Genomic DNA, 24299 nt, shown 5'->3' with positions numbered 1-24299 from the left:
AAAATAAGCATAATTTTTCTCTGAGACCTTCAAAATGAATTAGACATTCCGGAAACAAGCCTGTGACTCTGAGCAGAGATGATATGTTAAGATGACTTGTAAGAGAAAGGAATGACAGTGACAGGGCACTGCAGAGACTAGCCAGGGGGATCTGTGGCTATTTGACAACTGCTGTTGGATGAGTTGATAGTTCTATTACTTATGTTATATCCTATTGTGCTTTGTTTTAAATGTTTTAACCATGATTGAAGTTTCATAACCTCTCCTTTATATCCTTTCATGAACTTTAAATATATATATGTATATGTATATGTATATGTATATGTATATATATGTGTGTGTATGTGTGTGTGTGTGTGTGTGTGTGTGTGTATATATATATATATATATATATATATATATATATATAATGCATTTTAATTTCCAGATGCCCTTCTAAAACAGTTTCAAGAATGGACAGCTAACTTCTTAACAACAACTTAACTGTAAAGACTGTCTTACCCTCAGAGAAGAGATGTTCTATCCCAACGAACAGCTGTAAAAGCTTTCCCAGCTCAAACTGGGTCCTGCACTGCTGCAGCATAAGCTTCAAAAGAAAACACACCTGCTCCTTCAGCCATGGGGCAGGGATGACAGCGTGGTCCTTTATGGCTGCTGTTTCAAGCTATAAAAAAAGAGACAGGGTCAGGGAAAGTGGTTTCACAGGGACAACTCAAAACCTCCAAATGTGGGAATATCTACGAAAACCAAACTCATCAGAAGTGATGATCACAAAGGGGGATGCTTCCTCAGGACCTCTCTGTGGCAGGAATCAGCAGTGCGCCTCTTTGTGGGGCATCTTGGTATAGAGAACTGTGTGTGTGAAAGACAAAGATGGGAAAGAGGCCCAAGACTACCTCGGAGTGAACTGATGCAAATTCGTCCCTTAATGACTAACAGCCCTGTGAGCTGCTGTGAAATTAAGCAGGCATGTTTCACTTAAGAGCTTCTTCAGAGGATACAGGGGCTGCCCTTGAATCCAGAAGACTGGCAATTCACATATGAAAGAAGACCTCTTAGAAAGACTTGCTTAACACTGCCTCGCTGGTTCTATTAGTTAGCTTATCCTATATAATAAAAGGCTAATATGCAAATAGACCAAATGATGGAACAACCAGAACAACCGAACACTGGTCGCTACGACATGTGCTGACCACATGGCGGGCATTGGCTGTGGCGGGATGGTGGAGCAGGTGAGTGGGGGTGCCAGACCAAGGCGGGGCACCGGTCGCTGTCATTGGGGCGAGCCTCTGGTGGTTACTGAAAATTCTGTGCTCTCATGTGCAACAGTCCCACCTGCCGCTCATACCCACTGCTGGTGCCCAGTGTCGGTCCCAATCACTCAGTGCAAGACTAAGGTATATTTCTTTTGGACAGGCTATCTTGAATTGTTAGCACATGGCCCATGCATCACTATACTCTTCCCTAGTATCCACAGCAAATACCATGAATTCCTTTCCCACTGAGCTTGGCTGCCGCATCAGGCTACTGATCAGAGTTAGCACATTGGATGAAACCTGTCACTCCTGGAACTGCGGTGATTTATAAGCAAGGCTTCTGCCACCCCGTCCTGATTCGCTGTCTCTGGAGCAGTGCAAGTGATTTCATTTGAATTACACCATATAACAGCTATTCACCCACGGTCACATCCCCACTACTAGCAGACAACAGGCCACTCTAACAAATTTCAGACCAGCAAGAAAGAGCATGTTATTCTAACTTACAGTTTCAAGGCTCTTCTGGAACTCCAGAAGTTTAGCATGGGCTTTCTTATAATTCTTGAAGAACATACAGAGTTCATACATCTCCAACATCAGTAGTAATGGGGAATCCTTTGAAAAAGAGTTTGAAAGAAATTACAAAATCCTGCCCAGCTGGCATGGCTCAGTGTTTAAACATTGACTTATGAACCAGGAGGTCATGGTTCGATTCCGGTCAAGGGCACATGCCCAGGTTTCAGGCTCGATCCCCAGTAGGGGATGTGCAAGAGGCAGTGGATCAATGATTCTCTATTATCATTGATGTTTCCATGTCTCTCTCCATCTCCCTTCCTCTCTCTAAAGTCAATAAAAATATTTTCTTTTAAAAAGACAAAATCCTGAACTTAATACTATTTTTTCATGAATAAGCTTCACAGAATTCAATTACGTACGTTAAAAAGAAAGGCAGTTACATCACTCAAAGGTCCGTTTTCTGTCTATTCTATACTTGGTCCCACACACAAGAGCAGGACTTGGTCCACTAATGGTGCTGGGAAACCTTTACATACACGCATGGATACTGGGCTCCAGTGACCTGCCAACCTCCTGCCTGCTGCCTGTGGCATCAATCCATACAGTTCCATCACTTCAGTGGGAGTCTTTCAGTCAAGAGCACAGGAGTCTTAGAATTAGTATGAACTTTTAAGTACACTGCTTACTAAATTACTTTGAGACCCTGCGCATGTTACTTAAGTTCTGTAAATCATGGTTTATTTCTGCAAACAATGAGGATAAAATCACTTTATAATATTCTACTTTTTGGGGATTATTGTGTGAATTGACTAAAATAATGTATAGAAAGCACTCTCCTAAATTAACGGTAGTACTATTATCATTATTTGTTGTGGGTTACAAAATAAATCTAGGCCTGGCTGGTGTGGCTTAATGGTTGAGTGTTGACCAATGAAGCAAGAGGTCACAGTTCAATTCCCAGTCAGGGCACATGCCCAGATTGCGGGCCCATCCCCAGTAGGGGAGCATGCAGGAAGCAGCCCATCAATGATTCTCTCTCATCATTGGTATTTCTATCCCTCACTTCTTTCCTCTCTCTGCAATCAACAAAAGCATATTTAAATAAATAAATCCAAGAATGGAAATAACTGGATATTCTAAAGTAACCCTTTTAAACAGGAAAGAAATGAAGTGACTGTCACTACCTTAAAGAAAAGCTGGAAACCTCTGATGAGAGTGTTGCTCTTCTGCCTTGTTAATAATGTCCTCCAGATGACTGAGAGGTCCTCAAGGTCCCATGGATGGCCCTCCAATGAATCCTGAATGTGTCCCATTGCTTCAGCTGCAATACTGTCCTCCACAGAAGCGATGGTCCAAACACAGAGACAAGAAATAGCACTGGCATCCTACCATTGAATAAAAACTTTTCAAAATAAAATCAACAACTGGGCTTGGATTACTGACAGAGGAAGTTTCCAGCAATGCTACAACTACAGATGGCTATTTCCTGTTCAGGAAAAATCACCTCACTAAATTGGTTAAAATGGCTTTAAAAATCCTTCAAAGGTGAAACAAATTCTAATGAACAACCAAGGGACTTTTGTAAACCATCCTGTAGGGCACATGTGTCAAACACAAGGCCCGCGGGCCAAATCCGTCCCGCCAGGCCTTGCAATGTGGCCCGCACCGCGCTGTCATCACTGCACTCCGCTGCGTTTCCATCACAATGACAGTTTATGACTGTTCAGTAAACCATTCGGCCCGCGATTTAGGCTGGATTTTAGATTTTGGCCCCTTCTCTGATTGAGTTCGACACCCCTACGTAGGGTATGGCAGGTGAAAAGGCCAAGAGATTGAGAGGATATATGTGAAAGTCACGGAAGTACTAAGTATAAGAAAACACAACTGCCCTCCCCAGAACTGCTGACCAAGGGACTAGACTCTTGGCCCTAGTAGGGGTGTTGAACTCAATCAGAGAAGGGGCCAAAATCTAAAATCCAGCCTAAATCGCGGGCCGAATGGTTTACTGAACAGTCATAAACTGTCATTGTGATGGAAACGCAGCGGAGTGCAGTGATGACAGCGCGGTGCGGGCCACATTGCAAGGCCTGGCGGGACGGATTTGGCCCACGGGCCTTGTGTTTGACACATGTGCGGCCTAGAGTATCCTTCTTCCCTACTCAGAGGCAGTGGTGGTCAGTCCACCAAAGCATCCTTCTCTGTGACTGCCCACCAGGAACCAAGGCTCTGACCACTTCAGCTACTATATGTCAAGGCACAGGAAGTGCGCTGGATGACCACACTGGAGAAGCATAAAACGTTGCAGTGACCTTGGAAACATGCTGGAGCCTCAATATCATCATTCCTCCTACATCCTCTGACTATCAGTCTTTCCTGTCCCCCCCCTTTTTCTATTATCCTCTGGGTTCTTAATGATTCTCACCTGCAGACATGAGGCTAGAACACTTAGAATAGGGGCCTGTTGTTTTACTGCTTCAGCCAGGAGCCAGCACCAGGAGTGTGGCTCCTCTGAGCACCGGAGCAGAATTTCAAAGAAATCAGTTCTCTCTTCTTTGCTCTTCTGGAGGTCCTGGGAGGACCTGTTGCAGACTTGATCACTATCCTTTCTGGAGTTGGACAGTAAGGGCAAGTTCTCAAAAGCTAGCCTTAAGTGGTCTTGAAGGACAGGGCTGAAATATTGGAGAAGAGATTTCACCTAAAAAACACATTAGATGTTTAAAACAGACAACCAAGTTATTTTTATTTCTCAATTATAGTTGATATTCAATATTATTTTATAGTAGTTTCAACTGTACAGCATAGTGGTTAGACAATCATATACTTTATGAAGTGATTCCCCAATAAATCTAGCACCCACCTGGCACCATATGTAGTTACTACAGTATTATTTATTATACTAGAAGTCCGATACACAAAAATTCATGCAAGAGTGGGCCTTCCTTCACCAGGCTGCTGGCACCGCCTTCACTCCGACTGGAGCTTTTTCACTCTGGAGCCGCCTTTCTGCCTTCCCACGCTGCCCAGAGGCCCAGAGCAGAGCTGGAGAGGTGTGGAACACCTGTGTTGTTGACCGACAATGCAAGCGCCCTGCCCCTGGCTGCCTAGAGCCTGCATATGCAAAATAACCCACCATCTTTGTTGGGTTAATTTGCATACTTACTCCTGATTGGCTGGTGGGCATCGCAAAGGTAAGGTCAATTTGCATCTCACTCTTTTATCTGTGTAGATCCTAGGATGTGCTTTACATCTGTGGAATTGCTGGTTCATAAGGTAGTTCTACTTTTTAATTTTCTGAGTAACCTCTACACTATTTTCCATAGGGGCCACACCAATTTGCAATCCCACCAACAGTACACAAGGCAAATAACCTAGTTTCAATTTCAGCTGGAGCTGAAAATGTTAGAAAAAGGCAGAAGCAAAATTGTTCTTTCTGATAGATATAGAGACAGTAAAGCAACAAGCAGACTGTCAAATTACAGCGGGGAGGTTGGGGAGATCTGGGGGAGATAAGAGATCAACCGAAGGACTTGTATACATGCATATAAGTACAACCAATGGACACGAAACTCTGGGGAGGGAGGGTATGTACGGGAAGGGGGGGCATTGGTATATGTACAAAAATAATAATAAAAAAATATATTAAAAAAGAAAAAGAAAAAAAATTGTTCTTTCTCAACTTGAACCTTGTCAGAGATGACCATATAATTTTACAAAGTTGTTTGTTGCTTTTGAGTGAATTTCCATTTGCAATCTGGAGTCACAACGTTCTTCATTCATCTCTTTAGTAATAATGACTAGTCCTTTGTCTGAAGCCAACCCAATGAAATTTAGTAAAAAATATTTAAAAAACAAAAACAAAACCACCTATGTGTTCACAATAGCAAGAACAATATTTTCAATCTAAGAAGTGTTCCAATATCCTCTGGAATAACTAGGAACAATCAGTGGCTTACCTCATCTGGGTGGTAATTATGGAGCTGGCTGTGAATAATGAACTGTAACCAATCATTTGCTTTGGCACATTCTCTAAGGTAAGACGTGCTCAGTTTTATATTGTGGAGCCTGCAGAACTGTACCACTAATACCCACTGGATGCTAGATTCGCTGTATAACCTGTAATTGGGGGTGGAAGTGACAGAAAGAAAAACTTGTTAAAATGTTGCTTTCGTTTTAAACTGAAAAATTAAATAAATTTAACTACAGTATATTCTCTAAAAAGCTTTTCAAGCTCAGCTGGTATAGTTCAGTGGTTGAGCATTGACCTATAAACCAGGAGGGTGAAGTGGACTGGAGATGTTTGAGAGCAGAACCCAGAACTGGGGACTTGGGATAGAGCTCAGAGGCAGACACCCTAAGTTTCCTAGGCTGAGTCATTCTCTCAGCAAGAGAAAAAAACAACAACTGTTACCTACAAAGGAGTTCCCTTAAGGCTGACACCTGATTTCTCATCAGAAACTCTACAAGCCAGAAGGGCATGGCATGAAGTATTCAAGGTATTGGAAAGCAAGGATCTGAGACCAAGATTTCTATATCCAGCAAGGCTATCATTCAAAATAGACAGTCAAAGAGCTTTCTCGACAAAAAAGAAAAAAGGCTAAAGGAGCGCATCACCCACAAGCCAGCATTACAAGAAATGCTAAATAGATTGCTGTAAGGAATTGCTGAGAAGAAGAAACAGAGAGAGAAACTGAGCCATACAGAATTAAAATGGCTATAAATAAGTACCTCTCACTAATAACCCTAAATATAAATGAATTAAATGTTCTAGTCAAAGCATGTAGGGTAGATGAATGGATACAAAAGCATGACCCAACTATATGCTGTCTACAAAAGACCCACCTCAAAACAAAAGACATACACAGGATGAAAGTGAAGGGATGGAAAAACATTTTCCAGCCGAGCCGGCGTGGATCAGTGGATAGAGCGTCAGCCTGCAGACTAAAAGGTCCCAGATTTGATTCCGTTCAAGGGCATGTACCTTGGTTGTGGGCACATCCCCAGTAGGGGGAGTGCAGGAGGCAGCTGAAAGATGTTTCTCACTGATGTTTCTAACTCTCTATCCTTCTCCCTTCCTCCTTGTAAAAAAAAAAAAAAAAAAAAAAAATCAATTAAATATATTTTAAAAAAAAATTTTCCCATACAAATTGAAAAGAAAAAAAAATAAGGTGGAGTGGCAACATTCATATCCAACAAAATATGACTTTAAAAGCACCATGCTGCCCTAACTGGTTTAGCTCAGTGGATAGAGCATTGGCCTGCAGACTGAAAGGTTCCAGGTTCGATTCCGGTCAAGGGCATGTATCGATATCTTGGTTGCAGGCACATCCCCAATGGGGAGTGTGCAGACGACAGCTGATTGATGTTTTTTTTTCTCATCAAAGTTTCTAATTCTCTATCCCTTTCCCTTCCTCTCTATAAAAAATCAATAAAATATATATATTTTTAAAAAGCATCATGCTAAGCAAAATAAGCCAGTCAGAGAAAGACAAATATCATATGATCTTACTCATTTGTTGAATATAATGAACAACATAAACTGATGAATAAAAATAAAGCCAGAGGGGTGAGAAATATTCTATAATATAAAAGAAGTAATCCTATTATTTGCAGATTTTTAATATTTCCTACAACTTTTGTGATATCATACTGTTAGTACAATTTTGATATTATACTTAAAATCCTTTTATTCTTGAAATATTGTTTATTGCATGCAATATTATTATATGGAAAATCATTTTTAAAAAATTTAAAAAATATATTTTATTATTTATTATTATTTTAAAAAAAATATATTTTATTGATGTTTTACAGAGAGGGAGAGGGATAGAGAGCTAGAAACAGTGAGGAGAGAGAAACATCAACCAGCTGCCTCCTGCACACCCCCTACTGGGGATGTGCCTGCAACCAATGTACATGCCCTTGACCAGAATCAAACCGGGGACCCTTCAGTCTGCAGACCGACGCTCTATCCACTGAGCCAAACCGGTTTCGGCTAAGATCATTTTTCTTAAATAGTGAAAATTGTTATTGCATTTAACATATTTTAAATAATTTTTCTTGAGATATTAATGTTTATTGCATGTAACATTGTTATATTTAAGATAGTTTTTCTTGAAATATTAAGGTTTACTGAATGTAACATTATTATATTTAAAATCATTTTTATTGAAATAAAAACAGAAAGGAAAAAAAAAGAGGGAATCATTATCTTCACCCTCCTTTACTGATGGTGAGATGTGATTAAAACCACTCTCCATTTACTGAGTATCTGCTGTATGTTGGAGGGATAAAAAGATATGGTCTGGGGGTTGGTGAAAACACCTGAGGTATTGGTAGAGACTAGGCAAACACACATTGAGACAATAAAACTTGCTGGAAAAGAGGCTGGGATTGCAACTCACAAACCTCTTTATTTCCTGCTGTTGAATACTGTTCCATATGGCTTCCTCTAAGAGAACAAGCAATTCTTCTGTGGCTGCCTTTTCACCCCCAGCCAGTTTAGACAGTTTTTCAGCTGTAAGAAATACAAACAACGAATTTGGTTGGTCAAGAGAAAGGGTTAAGGAACTGGGCATTTCTGTTTGAAGAGTATGGCCCAGAGCCATTTCAGTATCCAATTACTGGTAAAGGGCCCAAGAAAGTGAGGTAAGGAACAAACACTGACAGAAAAGGATGAAACGGGGAGATAACTTTCTTCCCCAACAACTCACAAATCAGTGCCTGAGGCCTAATTCATTGTGTCCTCTAAACAAACCAAGTCACAGAAAGAAAGGGTGCTTACCTAGAGACTCTCTGATAAAGCTGACCCGAGCATCTTCATTTGCACACCTGTGGCTCAGAATTGTATTGGCCACTTTCATGTCAACTCTGAGCCTGAGGCTGTCGAGCCCAAGCAATTCTAAGAAACAAACACAGGCAGCTCCTATTGAAGGGATGTGGAAGGAAGAGAGGCCTAAAACATAGGCTTCACTGCCTACTTGCTGGATCCTGAAAAGAAAAAACAAAACCACATCAGCACATGGAAACTCATCATCAGGAAAAGAGATCAGTGACACATGGAGTGTCAGACACAGTGATTTTTGGCTTCCTCCCCATTCAGTGCCCTTCGCTCACATTCATTTAGGTTCTGTAGGTTGGAGGAGTAAGAAGATAAGGTCTGGGGGTGAAAACACCTGAGGTATTGGTAGAGACTAGGCAAACACACATTGGGACAACAAACTTGCTGGAAAAGAGCCTGGAATTGCAACTCACAAACCTCTTTATTTCCTGCTGTTGAATATTGTTCCATATGCCTTCCTCTAAGAGAACAAGCAATTCTTCTGATTCCCTTTTCACCCCGCATTTCCTTATATTGGTTGTCTCCCAAAAATGTATACACCTTTAACAGCTTATAACTCACTTGACTTTCGCTCCTTTTCAGGTTTAACTGATTTAAAATAATGGGTAAAGCTAGACTAAGCTTTGAACAAAGGAAATTTATAAAGTGCCCCTAAACTTGTTTTATGGGGGTACATAAAAGATAGTTTATGGCATAAAATCTGCAACAGTCAATGGGTTGAGGATGCACAAGTATCAAACAAAATAGTTTTTATGTTTTCAATTCCATTGCTTCACATTATCAGCAGGGTCTAGATTAGATCAGGTTATCAGTTTAAAAACAGGCATTGACCCCCAAAAATTATTCATTTGTGTAGATTCTTTTACATTTTGAAAATGAAATGCTAATAAGCCTGACTTTATAATCATTTAAAGTGCATATACTTTTTTTTTTTTTTAACATACCGTATTTTACCTCCTCCTAAACCACCTACTCACAGTCTAAATTATTCTGCTTCCAATTTCATCTAGGGAACAGGGAGTGAAATTTCCAAAAAATTGCCAACTTGTGATCTTGTCAATTACATGTACACAAACTACCAAGAAAATTAATGCCACTTAAAGTTTGCTGTCATAAAGCACACACATTTTAAAAGACTCATAAGTACTTTTATATGTATAGAAAATTTTTGAGAAAAGACACACAAGAATTTACTATGTAGAATGAGGCTAGAAGACTAAGGGACTTTTAAAATTTTTTTATCTTTATTGTTGGAAGTATTATAGATGTTTCTCTCTCATCGGCGTTTCTAGCTCTCTATCTCTCTCCCTTCCTCTCTGTAAAAGAATCAATAAAAATTTATTTTAAAAAATAAAAGTTATTTAAAATCTTTTTTTTTTTTTTTTTTTTTTTTTGCTGAACCAGTGTGGCTCAGCAGTTGCATGCCAGCCCAGGAATCAAGAGGCCACTGGTTCAGTTCCCCATCAGGGCACATGCCCAAGTTATGGGCTCAATCGCTGGTGGGGGCTATGTAAGAAGTAAGCCAATCGATGATGTTCCTCTCCCATCAATGAATCTATCTCTCTATCCCTCTGCTTTCCTCTCTTTAAAAAAAAAATAAATAAAAAATAAATATATTGGGTCGGCAACTAAGTAATTGCGGATTTTTAAAAGAAAATCAAAGACAATTTTTTTCATGGAACTAAATAACTTTATTCTGTAATGTATTGCCCATTTTGATCAATGACCTTTTGCCATCTTTCAGGCAGCATCATAATCCCACGTTCAAAAAACTTCTGGTTTTTATTAGCAAAAAACTGAATCAGGTACGATTTGACATCATCATCATTATTGAAATTTTTACCATTCAAGGAGTTTTGTAAAGATCGAAACAAAAAGTAATCAGATGGTGCAAGGTCAGGACTATATGGTGGATGTGGCAAAACATCCCAACCAAGCTCCATTAATTTTTGCCTAGTGACCAAAGATGTGTGTGGCCTTGCATTGTCATGATAGAATACAACACCTTTTCGATTTGTCAATTGGGGCCGCTTTTCTTCAACTGCATTGTTTAATTTCGTTAGTTGTTCAATGTAGACATCAGAATTGATCGTTCGGTTGGGTGGTAAGAGTTCAAAGTAGACAATTCCTTTGTAATCCCACCAAACTGATAACAAAACCTTCTTTTGATGAATATCAGCTTTTGATGTTGTTTGAGTTGGTTCACCTGGCCTGCTCCACGATCTTTTCCGCTTGATATTGTTGTAAACAACCCATTTTTCATTGCCAGTTATCAGTCGTTTTAAAAATGGATCATTTTCATTACGTTTCTTTAGCAAATCGCAGCTGCTAATGCGTTGCGTTAACTGTGATTCTTTCAGTTCGTGAGGAACCCATGTATCGAGTTTTTGAACATAGCCAAGTTGTTTTAAGTGATTTTCAATGCATGTATGTGATACATGAAGCTTCTCTGCAATCTCACGTGTTGTACTGTGACAGTCCGAATTGATTATTGCTTTGATTAGGGCATCATCAACTTCAACTGGACGACCAGAGCGTTTTACATCTTTGAGTGAAAAATCACCAGAACGAAATTTGGCAAACCAATTTTGACACTGCCGTTCTTTTAAGGCTTCGTCACCATAAACAGCACATAACTTTTTATGAGTTTGCGATGCGTTTTTCCCTTTGCAGAAATAAAAAAGCAAAATATGACGAAAATGTTCCTTTTGATTTTCCATTTTTCAACGAACGCCAAACGAAAACTACAAAACAGATCAAAAAACTTTTTTCACTGATTAACAGCTGAATAGCCAACTATCAAATAACAAAATGTGTTTTACATTTGTACTACGTCTGCAAACCTAAAAATTCAACTGAAGCCATATATGTGTGAAACCCGCAATTACTTAGCTGCCGACCCAATATATATATATATATATATATATATATATATATATATATATATGTGTGTGTGTGTGTGTGTGTGTGTGTGTGTATACTGTTTTATCTTTTTTCCTGTTAACAAAAGTAACACACAATAAATGCCAAAAACTGGGAAAACTGGAAAAACACAAACGGCAATAAAATATCACCATCCAAACAGAATCACTGTTAACTTTTATACATGTTTCCAGTACATTTTTTAAATGTACAGGTAAAATACACAGATATGTCTTTTATTAACAGTATAAATTATACTTTACTCACAGCTGCTTGGGTGTCTTGCTCTTAATTAATTCCTGGACCAGAAAAGTACCAAATGCAAATGAAGGCCGTCCATGATATAAATAATAAGCAAAATTCAGACGTTCCACTATAGCATATTTATTAACCAGATCAGGGCTAGAGAAATGTGGGAGATGACTCGATACATCTGGGAACAAAGTGAAGTGATTATTAATGCTCTACATTTCACCATGATTAACTGCCAATCTGTACATGGAAAATTTGTCTACAATGGTAAAAGAAAATATCTTGCTATAATCATTTTGTACCATTATGTGTCACTTTGAACCACCAAAATGTGATAATTTTATTTTAATGTGGAGAGGTGACCCTCATTTTATGCAAAAATGTGTATCTGAGAAGCTGCATATGAAAACTTATAAATTGTGCTTTTCCCCCATGATACTTACTTATAACTTTATATGCTTTAATTCTATATTTAACTTCACAACAGCAATAACCTTTTGAATACAAAATCTCTGCCTAAGATATGAAAAACTTTTAATTCATTCATGAAGCTCATTATGCAATAAAATCTCTACCTAATATATTTATGTATCCTCTATTCACCAAGGCCATTCTAATGAATACCTTGACAAAAACATCTTTTTCTCCCTATTAATAATCTCCTATACTCTCCTTATGTTACCACCAGCTATATTTTCTGATATATGCACAGAGCACCTTATTATCTACATGCTGGTACCATCTTTCCAGCACAGTGATTCAGTTTAAAGTTCTTCTGTGCCCATAAAAATAGCCAAGAATTTTTTTTTTCTCTTTTCAGAGAAATTTAAAGTCAGAAGATACTTGGATGTGAGAAGTTAGTATGCTATAACCAATCCTGTCAAGCCTTAATATTTGTCTCTTAACCATTTATTATGTATTTTTAAAAAGGTGAGCTAGCCGAAACCGGTTTGGCTCAGTGGATAGAGTGTCGGCCTGCGAACTGAAAGGTCCCAGATTTGATTCCTGTCAAGGGCATGTACGTACCTTGGTTGTGGGCACATCCCCAGTAAGGGGTGTGCAGGAGGCAGCTGATTGATGTTTCTAACTTTCTAGCTCTCTCCCTTCCTCTCTGTAAAAAATTAATGTTATTTATATATATATATATATATATATATATATATATATATATATATATATATATATAATTTTTTTTTTTTAAGGTAAACTAACATTCTGAACTGTTAAAAAACCAATTCTGGAAAACAGTGTATGTGTTCTCATTTTCAAAGTTCAACGCTTATTTCTGAAATAAAGTTTTATCCTCCCATGGAATTACAGAGACTTCTTATATTGAGACTTGGCTCCCACAAAAAAAGAAAAAGATCTTAATGGTGTCTTGTTATCTTACAAAACTATTACTTAAAAGCACATCCTCTCTGAGATTAAAAAGTAGTCAAATGCATTATCTGTATGCTTTGTGAGAACAGAGTAACTTTGGTCACTTATAATTTCACATAAAACTATTCATTTCTTAAATATTTACTGAGTACATGTCAAGTATATGGTACTTCCAGGTGCCAAATAAATAAACTTTTTATTCAAATAAGACCATGATTTTTTAGCAGTTGGGTGATAGTGCTGGAGATTGTGTGTGAGAGAAAATTCTACACAAATGGAAATTTTTCTCTGGCCTGCCATGGAAGAAAAGTCAACATGCAGTTGGCCTTATATCCTCTTTCAGTGGTAAAATCATGTAAAAAAATTAGGAAACACTTTAACAAAATATAGCTCTCCAATATTATCAATCTGTATTATTGTCTTCATAATTGTTTCATTTACATTAGGCTTTATTTGCTCAAAAATGTTCTAAATGTCTAAAAACCAGACAGGGAACATGCCTCCAATGTCTTTTCTCTACTGTGTACCTACTAGAATGCTCAGTCTCCAAGAGGGAGACTAAGACCCTGGCTACATGATGGAGTTGGAGGTAGAACAGGACAGGGGATTCTGTCTACTCTCTAGTAACTTCACTGAGATTAAAGCATGTGTTTTCATTTGAAAATACAATAAGCACTATTTTATTCAGCACTCAATAAATATTTATTGAACATCTATTATAGACCTGTAATGAGCTCTGGACACTAGGTAAATTCAATATATTAAAATGTGAACTTATAAAACTGACACATTAGAAAATTCATTTTTATGTATGTCAATAGTCACATGTTGTATGTTATGTGCTAAGCACTCTGAGTACTAATTTGAAGCCAACTTTAATTTTGGCAGAAGCACCACAGGTAACATAATATTAAAGGCTAACTCTAAATGTAAAAATTAAAAAGATAAAAAAAGCAGTATTTAAGAATAGCATATGTATGTTAACAATACTTGTAAAAAGGCACACACACACACACACACAGAAACAAAACAAATTCTTATAATCTAGAGTGGAAGGCACTGTGTGTGTATCTGGTGCTGATTGTGTTAGTAACTGTATCAGGAACTGTGAGAGGTTAAGTGCCTTTCAATGTCTCCTTTCATTCTCAATGTAACATGTGAGGTGGGCACTGTTACTAAGCTTATTTTATAGAGAATTTACTTGCCCAAGGTCCTACAACTATTACATGGTAGAGCCAGGATTTACCTAATACCAACACTTACACTCTTAACCTTTATAATACTATACTGCTCACAAAGGGATTTTTGGGAAAAAATAAATTTAAGCAGACAAATGCATAATATATTTCCCAGCAAGTACAGCACTAGTGACCTAATACAATATATTTCAATTCACTGGAATATATCTTTATTTTTAAAGTAGAAAGCAGTAAAACAAAACAAAACAAAAAAAAACACCTGAGTTGGCTTTTACATATATCAACTTCTCCTATGAATCAACATTGTTGAAATGCTTCCAAAGCAAGAAGTACCCATAATGACTTACCTCCTATAGCCAGTGTGTTGGCAGGCTGCCAGCCAAACAATCTGCTAGGATCAAAGGGCAATAATGACTGTAAAAGGGAAAAAGTTAAATCAGAGTTAAAAGTTAATTGATTCTAACAACCCATAAGCAGCACACTTCAACCAACTACATAATATCCCTAAAAACTGGTTCAGACTCTGCAGATCCCAAAATAAAACTAAAATTAACATGGTAAATTAATGGTATAAGTCCCCATTAATATTCCTGTAGATATTCAATAAATAGGAAACTTTTACTTGCAAGCACTTATAGAAATGGGAAGATTTAACTAGAAGTGATATCAAAGTAAGATGGCCAAAATGAAACTTTTGACACCTAAATTAAATATTTGCATGCAAAATTAGAAAAAGCCAGCTCTAAAATTAAACTAAATGAATAGGAAACTCATTTTGATTGAAAATTAGAGGCTTCTGGGAAGAGGACAGATAAATTCTCTTCTCTACAGGAATTTAACTGTTGGTAGTAAGAACTTGTGGAGCCTGTCTCTGAACTAAGGAAGCTGCTCAATGCCAATGCTCTATTTTCCCCCCTCTTCTCCAAATGCCCTGCTCTTGCCTTTACTTCATTGTCTGGACTTAACTCTCCTTTCCTGCTCCCTCTTTCTCTTCTTACCTCCTCCACCTCAGCTTCCTATGCAGCTCTCTACTGACCTAGGGGACACTCAGAAAACCAGAAAAGCCAGTCTCAGGCAGAGGAAAATCAGTGATTGTACAGAATTAAGGAATCTCCCTAAAGATTTCCATGACTTTCTCCAAAACTCTGAAGGGTTCACAAAGGAATTTAACTGTTAGAACATGTGATCCTGATTATACTATTTCAATCAGTGTATCTACTGATTTGTGGAGCAAAGCAACAGAATTACTAAGTAAGAACTGCAGGGAAACTCTGTTTATTGTAAAAAGCCAGACCACCTTAAGAAGGGCTATAGAAAACTGAAATGGGATTCAGAAAGAGAAAAGAAGCCAGCATAGGGTTGCTCCAAGGACTATGAGAGGGTGTTTCCCCTTCTTACTAATTGTTTAGGAGAAATTGAAAGAAAGGAAATTACTAAGGCCCTTGTAGATACTGGGGCTACCTTATCTGTTCTTAACCACACCCAAGGAGGTTGCCTTTTCCCTGAGTAAAGCTTCTGTACAAATGGTTAGGGGCATCTAATCAACCAATGCCTGTTTTGATATCAGAACATATTACCTAACAACAAGATTTTCTTGAAATCAGTGACCCTCACATAACTATGTTCCAGAAGGGTGAACTATATTTAGAACTAAATGAATTTGATATTGAACCAATTGGGAAAATGATTATTTTAAAGGAATCTCTACAGGAGGAAACTAATCTTGAGGCTGTCTGAATGTTTGCTGACCATCTTTTCTTCATTAGTAACTTCCATGAGAGCCTCAGGAATGCCTTAACAGGGACCCTGCCTTCCCTCCCAGGGGCAGGCCCTCTTTCACCTAGGCTTCTTAAAGAGGGATGGGTGGGGGGAGTAAATTGATTCTAAAGTAAACAAAATTATATAAAAGGACTTCACAGGCAGTCTGTTTCCCTTCTCCAGGGCAACTAAAAATCTTACATTTCTGGACATAAATTCTTTGAACATAGCTAAACACAAAAAAGAATGTATGAGACACTTTTCTATTTTAATAAAAACAGAACTGGCTGTGTTCCTTTTAAAGACTCCCTTCACTTCAAATTATGTGTGCAAAGTGCACTCTCTTTTGGTAGAAGCAGCATTAATTATAATGTAAAATGGGCTTTAGACATGTTTTTGGAATCAAAAAGCAAGAGGACTAAGAAACTAGAAAATATTACCACGTAAACATGACAAGGTAAGCTAAGGCAGATCAGAAAAGGAAAAGAATAAGACAATCAGTTCAGGGGTTAAAGAAATGTATGTGCCCAGCCGGCATGGCTCAGTGGTTGAGTGTTGACCCATGAATCAGGATGTCACAGTTTGATTCCCGGTCAGGGCACATGGCAGGTTGCGGTATCGATTCCCAATGCAAGGTGTATGCAGAAGGCAGCTGATCAATGATTCTTTTTCATCATTGATATTTCTATCTATCTCTCCCTTCCTCTCTGAATTCAATAAAAATTATTTTAAAAAATGAATGTGATGATCAAATCATGAGCAACAAAGAAAAAAGCCGACTAAGGTCAAGTCAGACAGAAAAGTTTTGAGAGCAGGGAGCAGTGGCTATTTGAAATCTGTATAGCCAAAGATTTAGCAAAGACTATAAACACATGGTGGAGGGATACAGGAGAAAACAGAACTATAAGTCAAGATTTAGATGTCTAAGGAAAGAGCAGCTTTGATTTTAAATCAAGGAAAAATTTGTGGTCTCTACATTAACTGTTCTCCATTTGAAAGACCCAGAGTGGTTTCTGTTTTCCTGGTTGAGTCCTGTCTGATACCTAAATACCAGCCACCTAAATAAATACTGTACCTGAATAAGGTGGTAGAGTGTAATATCTGGTGGTAGGACACTAGGGGCAGTGTACTGTGGGAAGAGAGCAGTTTTTAGCTTGGGATAAGGAGTTAATGCCATCTTCAGTAACTGGGGATCTACTTTTTTCAAACAGTTCTCATTTTCTTCATTCTGAACAACCTAAGTAAAAAAACAGATAACATGGTATACAGCAATGTTCTTTTCTTCTCCAAATTTGTTCTTTTTTCACAAGAACATGTGAAACAAGATTAGCTTGAGAGAATACATGGTGGTGAAAATAACATTGGTCAGTGACTGAGCATGGGCCTATGAACCAAGAGATTGCTGGTTTGATTTCCAATCAGGGTGTATAACCACCCAGAAGGCATGCAAGAGGCAGCTGATCAATGTTTCTCTGTTATCAATGTTTCTATCTCTTTTTCCTTCTTCCTTTCTCTCTCTCTCTCTCTCTCTCTCTCTCTCTCTCTCTAAACCAATAATAAATATATATATTTCTTTATTTTTTAATTTTTTAAAAAGGAGTCAGAAAACAATAGATCTTGTTCTGGTACTACGATAAACTACCAATTCTTCACCTACAAAATTAGGAATTTCAGCTAGATCAGTTTTCAAATTGTGTGGAAAAGTTGTTTGAAAAAAGACTGCTATTATATTATTTAAAATACTTAAATGTTAAATATTGAATTATATATTAAATAGCAAATATTTTAAAAGAAAAATAACTACTAGATTACAAGACTCTTGTTCAGCTCTCATGTTACTCTATGGCTAATTTCTGAAAGGTAATTAAGAACAGAAAAACCAGAAACCGGTTTGGCTCAGTAGATTGAGCGTCAGCCTGCGGACTGAAAGGTCCCGCGTTCAATTCCAGTCAAGGGCATGTACCTTGGTTGTGGGCACATCCCCAGTAGGGGGTGTGCAAGAGGCAGCTGATCGATGATTCTCTCTCATTGATGTTTCTAACTCTCTATCCCTCTCTCTTCCTCTCTGTAAAAAATCAATAAAATATATTAAAAAAAAAAAAGAACAAATAAGTAAGTTAAGGTACATTGAAACAATCTAAAGGAGAAATCTTTGAAGATTAAATGTTTAAAAGCATTATTATGTTTTCTCTAACTAGGCACACTATAACTTTCAAAAATGCAGAGATGGACAAATTTCTATTGGGCCCCTCAAAAAGAGTTTACATAGCTAAAAATTATGACTTCCCTTTTACCTCTCTAAGAGGGCAAACAGTATAAAATGATTCCCAAGTCACAGATCTAAAGTATATACTTACTCCCAAAAACAACCAGATCCTAATTCAATTCTGAAAATGTACCCAGAACATTAGAAAACAAATAAAGGGGGAAAATAATCTCTCTATTTTCTAAAATAATAACATATTAGTTGCCTTTCAATTTAAGAGGATATCATATAAAATTTCAAAACTCGTCCTTGTTTTATGTTCTTTTAACCTAATAAAAAACTTAAGAGTGGCTTTATATACACGCACACACACACACTGAGTGGCCAGATTATTATGATCTCTGAACGCATACTATCTGGCCACTCAGTGTGTGTATATATATTTATTAGAGGCCTGGAACATGAATTCATGCATGGGTGGGGTCTGGCCAGGGGGAGGGGGCATGGGTGGGGTTGGCCAGCCTGCCTGCTGGTCGAACTCCTGGCCAAGGGGACAATTTGCATATTAGCCTTTTATTATATAGGATGTACACTGAGTGGCAAGATTATTATGCAACCAGAGATCATAATAATCTGACCACTCAGTGTGTGTTTGTGTGTGTGTGTGTGTGTGTATTGCATGGGATATCTCTGTATTAAAATAAAATACTGCTATTGTGGACATCATCCAATAGGGTGACCAGTGTCCCTCCTCTTTCTTTCTTTTCTTTTCTTTTTCTTTCTTTCTCATTTTCTTTTCTTTTTTCCCTTCCCATTCCCTTTCCCCCTTCCTTTCCCATTCCCCTTCCCCTTCCCCTCCCCTTCCCTTTCCCCTCCCCTTCCTTTTCCCTCCCCTCCCCTCCCGTCCCTCCCCTCCCCTCCTCTTCCTTTCCCTTCCCTTCCCTTTCCATGTCTCATTTTTCCCCAATTGATGCCCCCTCTCCCCCAGTCATTCCCACTCCAGGCAAGCCCCCACCGCCCCAGTGTCTGTGTCCATAGGTTATGCTAATATGCATGCATACAAGTCCTTTGGTTGCTATCTAACTCCCCCTCCCCTACCATTTGTCTCTGATCTATTCTTGTTCATCAAATTTTATTAATCATTATAGCCTATATATGAGTGAAATCATGTGATATCTTTCTCCGACTGGCTTATTTTGCTTAGCATAACGCTCTCCAATTCCATCCATGCTGTTGCAAATGGTAAAAGGTCCTTCTTTTTTATAGCAGCATATTTCATTGTGTAGATGTATCACAGTTTTTTAATATGGGTGGTTTTATTTTAATACAACTGATTTCCAGAAAATCCATAGATATTTCTGCCAAATTTAAAATCAGTCCTACTTCACCATAATAGATAGAGGTACTGTCCATACCTGGCTGACACCACCAGGAGCATACATTGTGGTAGCAAGGGCCAGGAGGGTATGTCCTTCCAACAGCATACTGCTTACACTGGCCTGGTAACTGGGAATCAGTATTTGAGCATTTGCAAGGCTGGCCTGGAAGATCAGTTTAGGATCTGGAAAACAAAAGAGTATGTTTTTCTCCTTAATGTAAATTAAGAATTATATAATTTTGAGAAAGAAAATTAATTTTACTAGTAACTCTCTCAAGAGAAAGGACTTTCTAAAGTTAAAACTACAACTAAAAGACAAAACAAACATCATCCAGAACCACGGGAAGGCTAGCTGAGTGTAATTTATACAACTAGAAGGAAAGAGAAAAGCACACTGAGACTGGGAGGAGATGGAGAGGTGAGGAAGTGTAGTGGGGAGGTACAGAGGCATGTGTGGAAAGGGCTGGAAACTGGGTACACTGGTGTCTTTTTCAATCAGAGGGACATACAAGCTCACAACTGCTCTGAACTCCAGTTCTGGGAGAGACTCTGGGGACCCAGATTCATAAGGGGAGAAACTGAACTCTCTGGCATCAGACCGAAACATGAGAGCGGCTTTCTCTAAGAGGTGCCTGCAGTGATCCTTATTCCTGCATGGCACTACAGGACACAGAGACCTGGGGTCCTCTTTGGGGCAGGCGGATGGTCAGCCATTGCTGTTTGCTCTGCCCAGGTGATTCCCTGAAACTCTGCCCCACCCAATTATAACCCCACCTAAGCTGTGTGCAGAGGCTTTTGCATATGAATGTCATGGCCTTTTGCAATCTAAAACCTAACCAACTGCGGCTGGGTCAGAGAGCCCCAGAGCCTCCAAAAGAAGGCCCAAGGTTGGATAGCAGCTCACACTCCTTCACAGCTGGGCCTCATCTAGGCACCTCCAAACCCTAAACAAAGAGGAATCTTCAGATCTCTCTGTAGCTCCTACTGGGTGGCCTCAGGCAGTGGCTGACTTTGCACCTCCTTGGAGATCTAAGAGCTAGTGTACCCAGTGGTCACAGTGAGACCAACCAGATTACAACTCTTCACATCCATAAGAGACACACTCAGGGGCAGACTCAGTGAACACCAAAGCCCCACTGAAGCAAGTCTTGCCCCATAAGGGTGTCTCCTGCACAGAAGTTCACCCATAGTAGATACAACTGATCCTCACAGCCTATTGGCCTGGAGGTCAATTCCTCCCAGTGATTCCAACAATAATCAAGGCTTAACTACAACAAGAGTGTCCACCTCAGGTGATTGAGGAGGCTGAGCCACTGGGCCTTATAAGACACCTAGCACACAAAGCCACTCTATCAACACGGGGAAGCAGCCAAAATGCAGAGACAAAGAAACAGGTCATAAATCACCAAAACCGGTTTGGCTCAGTGGATAGAGCGTCGGACTGTGGACCAAAAGGTCCCAGGCTCGATTTGGGTCAAGGGCACGTACCTAGGTTGTGGGCACATCCCTAGTGGGGTGTGTGCAAGAGGCAGCTGATCAATGACTCTCTCTCATCGACATTTCTAACTCTCTATCCCTCTCAATTCCTCTCTGTGTAAAATCAATAAAATATATATTAAAAAAAAAAGAAAAAAAAAAAGAAAGAAACTGGTCACAAATGAAAGAAATGGAGAAAAGCAAACTACTGGATATAGAGTTCAAAACCATGGTTATAAGACTTCTCAAGACTCTTCTAGAAACTTTCGAGAAACTTAGTGAGACCCTTGCCGAAACCGGTTTGGCTCAATGGATAGAGTGTCGGCTTGGGTACTGAAGGGTCCCGGGTTCGATTCCGGTGAAGGGCATGTACCTTGGTTGTAGGCATATCCCCAGTAGGGGGTGTGCAAGAGGCAGTTGATCGATGACTCTCTCTCATCGATGTTTCTAACTCTCTATCTCTCTCCCTTCCTCTCTGTACAAAATCAAAAAAATATATTTTTAAAAAAAGAAAGAAATTTAGTGAGACCCTAAAGTAGGGGTGTCGAACTCAATCAGAGAAGGGGCCAAAATCTAAAATCCAGCCTACATCGCGGGCCGAATGGTTTACTGAACAGTCATAAACTGTCATTGTGATGGAAATGCAGCGGAGTGCAGTGATGACAGCGCGGTGTGGGCCACATTGCAAGGCCTGGCGGGATGGATTTGGCCCGCGGGCCTTGTGTTTGACACATGTGCCCTAAAGGATATGAAAAAGGACCAACTAGAAATTAATCATATACTGACTGAAATAGAGAATAATATACGGAGATCCAACAGCAGAAGAGAGGATCCCAAGAATCAAGTCAAAGATTTCAAATACATAGAAGCAAAAAAACACCCAACCGAAAAAGAAAAAAGAAAAAAAGAATCCAAAAATATGAAGATAGTGCAAGAAGCCTCTGGGACAACTTCAAGCGTACCAATATCTGAATTATAAGGGTGCCAGAAAAAGAGACAGCAAGATATTAAAAACCTATTTGAAGAAATAATGACAGAAAACTTCCCTTATCTGGTGAAAAAAATAGACTTACAAGTACAGAAAGCACAGACAACTCCAAAGGAGAAGAACCCAAAGAGGACACACCAAGAGATATCATAATTAAAATGCCAAGAGCAAAAGACAAAGAGAGAATATTAAAAGCAGCAAGAGAAAAATAGTTAAGTTACTTATAGGAAGTACCCATAGACTGTCAGCTGATTTTTCAACAGAAACTATGCAGGCCAGAAGGGAGTGGCAAGAAATATTCAAAGTGATGAATAGCAAGAACCTACAACCAAGATTACTCTACCCAGCAAAGCTATCATTTAGAATTGAAGGTCAGATAAAGAGCTTCACAGATAAGAAATAGCTAAAGGAGTTCATCACTGCCAAACCAGTATTATATGAAATATAATTAAAAGAAAGGTATTCTTTAAGAAGAGAAAGAAAAAGAAAAAGGTGCCAAAACCGGTTTGGCTCAGTGGTAGAGCGTCAGTGATTCCGGTCAGGGGCATGTACATTGGTTGCGAGAACATCCCCAGTGAGAGGTGTGCAGGAGGCAGCTGGTCGATGGTTCTCTCTCATCGACATTTCTAGCTCTATCCCTCTCTCTTCCTCTCTGTAAAAAATCAATAAAGTATATTTAAAAAAAGAAAAAGGTAAAGATAAAAATTATGAACAATAAAGTGACAACAAATACATATCTATCAACAAATGAATCTAAAAAGCAAGTGAATAAAAAAATCTGATTAACAGAATAACCTGGTGAATATAAGAGAATCAGGGACGTAGAAAGGGAGTGGACAGACAATTCTCGGGGGTGGGGGAAAGGAGAAGGAGGGTGCGGGAAGAGACTGGACAAAAATCGTACACTTATGGATGAGGAGTGTGAGAAAAGTAAGGGCAAAGGGTGGGAGGGGAACCGGATGGGGGGCCTATAGGGGGGAAAAAGAGGAACAACTGTAATAATCTAAACAATAAAGATTTATCAAAAAATAAATTTAAAAGCAATAGGAAAATATCACCAATAGAAATATGAAAAATTTGTCTATGTAAAAACAAAACTTATATTAAAAACCTGAAGTATAGTAATGAACTAAGGGGGAAAATTAACAATAGGTGACAACCTAAGGATTAATGTCTTTAGCCAAGAGCTTATACAAAACAATGCCCCTAATCTAACAGATAAATTAACAAAAAAACAACTTTTGTACAAAAGAGAAACTGTAAATGTCCAACCATAAAAATATGTAATTCACTAATAATACAGAAATGCACATTAAAATAATTATATGCCACTTATCACCTATCAAAACAGCAATGCTTTTAAAAAATAATCATCCTCAATCAGAGAGCTGGACAGGGTGTGTGGAATAGCTGGGACTTATGGAACAAACCCCTTAGAAAGCAATCTGGTCTTATAGCAAGAACATTCAAAGTGTGTATAAACTTTGACCCACTAATTTCATATCCAAAAATCTATTTAAAGAAATAATCTGGCCCTGGCAGGTTTGGCTCGGTGGACAGAGTGTTGGCCTATGGACCAAAGGGTCCCAGGTTTGATTCTGGTCAAAGCACATACCTCAGTTGCAGGTTCAACTCTAGCCGAGGCCCTGGTCAGGGCACATACAGGAGGCAACTAATTGATGTGTTTCTCTTACATCAATATTTCTCTCTGCCTTTCCCTCTCTCTTCCATTCTCTCTGAAATTCAATGGAAAAATATCCTCAGGTGAAGATTACAAAAAAAAAGAAAAGAAATAATCTGAAATAAGACAAAAAATGTATGTTCAAATATACCGTATTTTTCGGACCATAAGACGCACTTTTTTCCCCCCAGAAGTGGGGGGAAAAAGTCCCTGCATCTTATGGTGCAAATATAGCCTACACATATACTTTAAAAAAAAAGTTTTTTTACTTGCCCGGCTCTGTGTGGTCTCTGTGTGCTTGCCCGGCTCTAAAATGGTTCTAAATGCTGCTGTTTACTTTACAGGGTTGATTACATGTGTTTATGACTGTGATGTTGGGTTTTAATGCACATAAAATATTTTAGGACACTATTTGTTTCAGAATCTTTTTTTCTTCATTTCCCTTCTCT

The 24299-nt window shown here is 38.7% G+C and overlaps 1 protein-coding gene across 5 annotated transcripts in view; it reads right to left on the bottom strand.

Annotated features, from left to right (window-relative positions):
* Positions 1-24299, bottom strand: part of SPG11 (SPG11 vesicle trafficking associated, spatacsin) — a 98882-nt gene that overhangs the window by 34605 nt on the left and 39978 nt on the right. For all 5 annotated transcript variants that reach the window (XR_006741929.1, XM_036443534.2, XM_045583092.1 and 2 more), the window contains exons 18-28: positions 19743-19888; positions 17197-17358; positions 14711-14777; positions 11800-11965; positions 8554-8759; positions 8178-8286; positions 5726-5885; positions 4195-4467; positions 2957-3157; positions 1764-1871; positions 502-664 (exon numbers count right to left, since the gene is read on the bottom strand). Coding sequence is in view for 4 of the 5 variants with exons in the window: in XM_036443534.2 (XP_036299427.1) it covers positions 502-664; positions 1764-1871; positions 2957-3157; positions 4195-4467; positions 5726-5885; positions 8178-8286; positions 8554-8759; positions 11800-11965; positions 14711-14777; positions 17197-17358; positions 19743-19888 (1761 nt within the window). In the remaining variant the exon portion in view is untranslated. The remainder of the gene's footprint in view (positions 1-501; positions 665-1763; positions 1872-2956; positions 3158-4194; positions 4468-5725; positions 5886-8177; positions 8287-8553; positions 8760-11799; positions 11966-14710; positions 14778-17196; positions 17359-19742; positions 19889-24299) is intronic.

Source organism: Pipistrellus kuhlii, unplaced genomic scaffold (assembly GCF_014108245.1).
Source record: "Pipistrellus kuhlii isolate mPipKuh1 unplaced genomic scaffold, mPipKuh1.p scaffold_m20_p_1, whole genome shotgun sequence".
NCBI classification, from domain to species: Eukaryota; Metazoa; Chordata; class Mammalia; order Chiroptera; family Vespertilionidae; genus Pipistrellus; species Pipistrellus kuhlii.
This window is presented reverse-complemented; position numbering and strand designations above follow the sequence as displayed.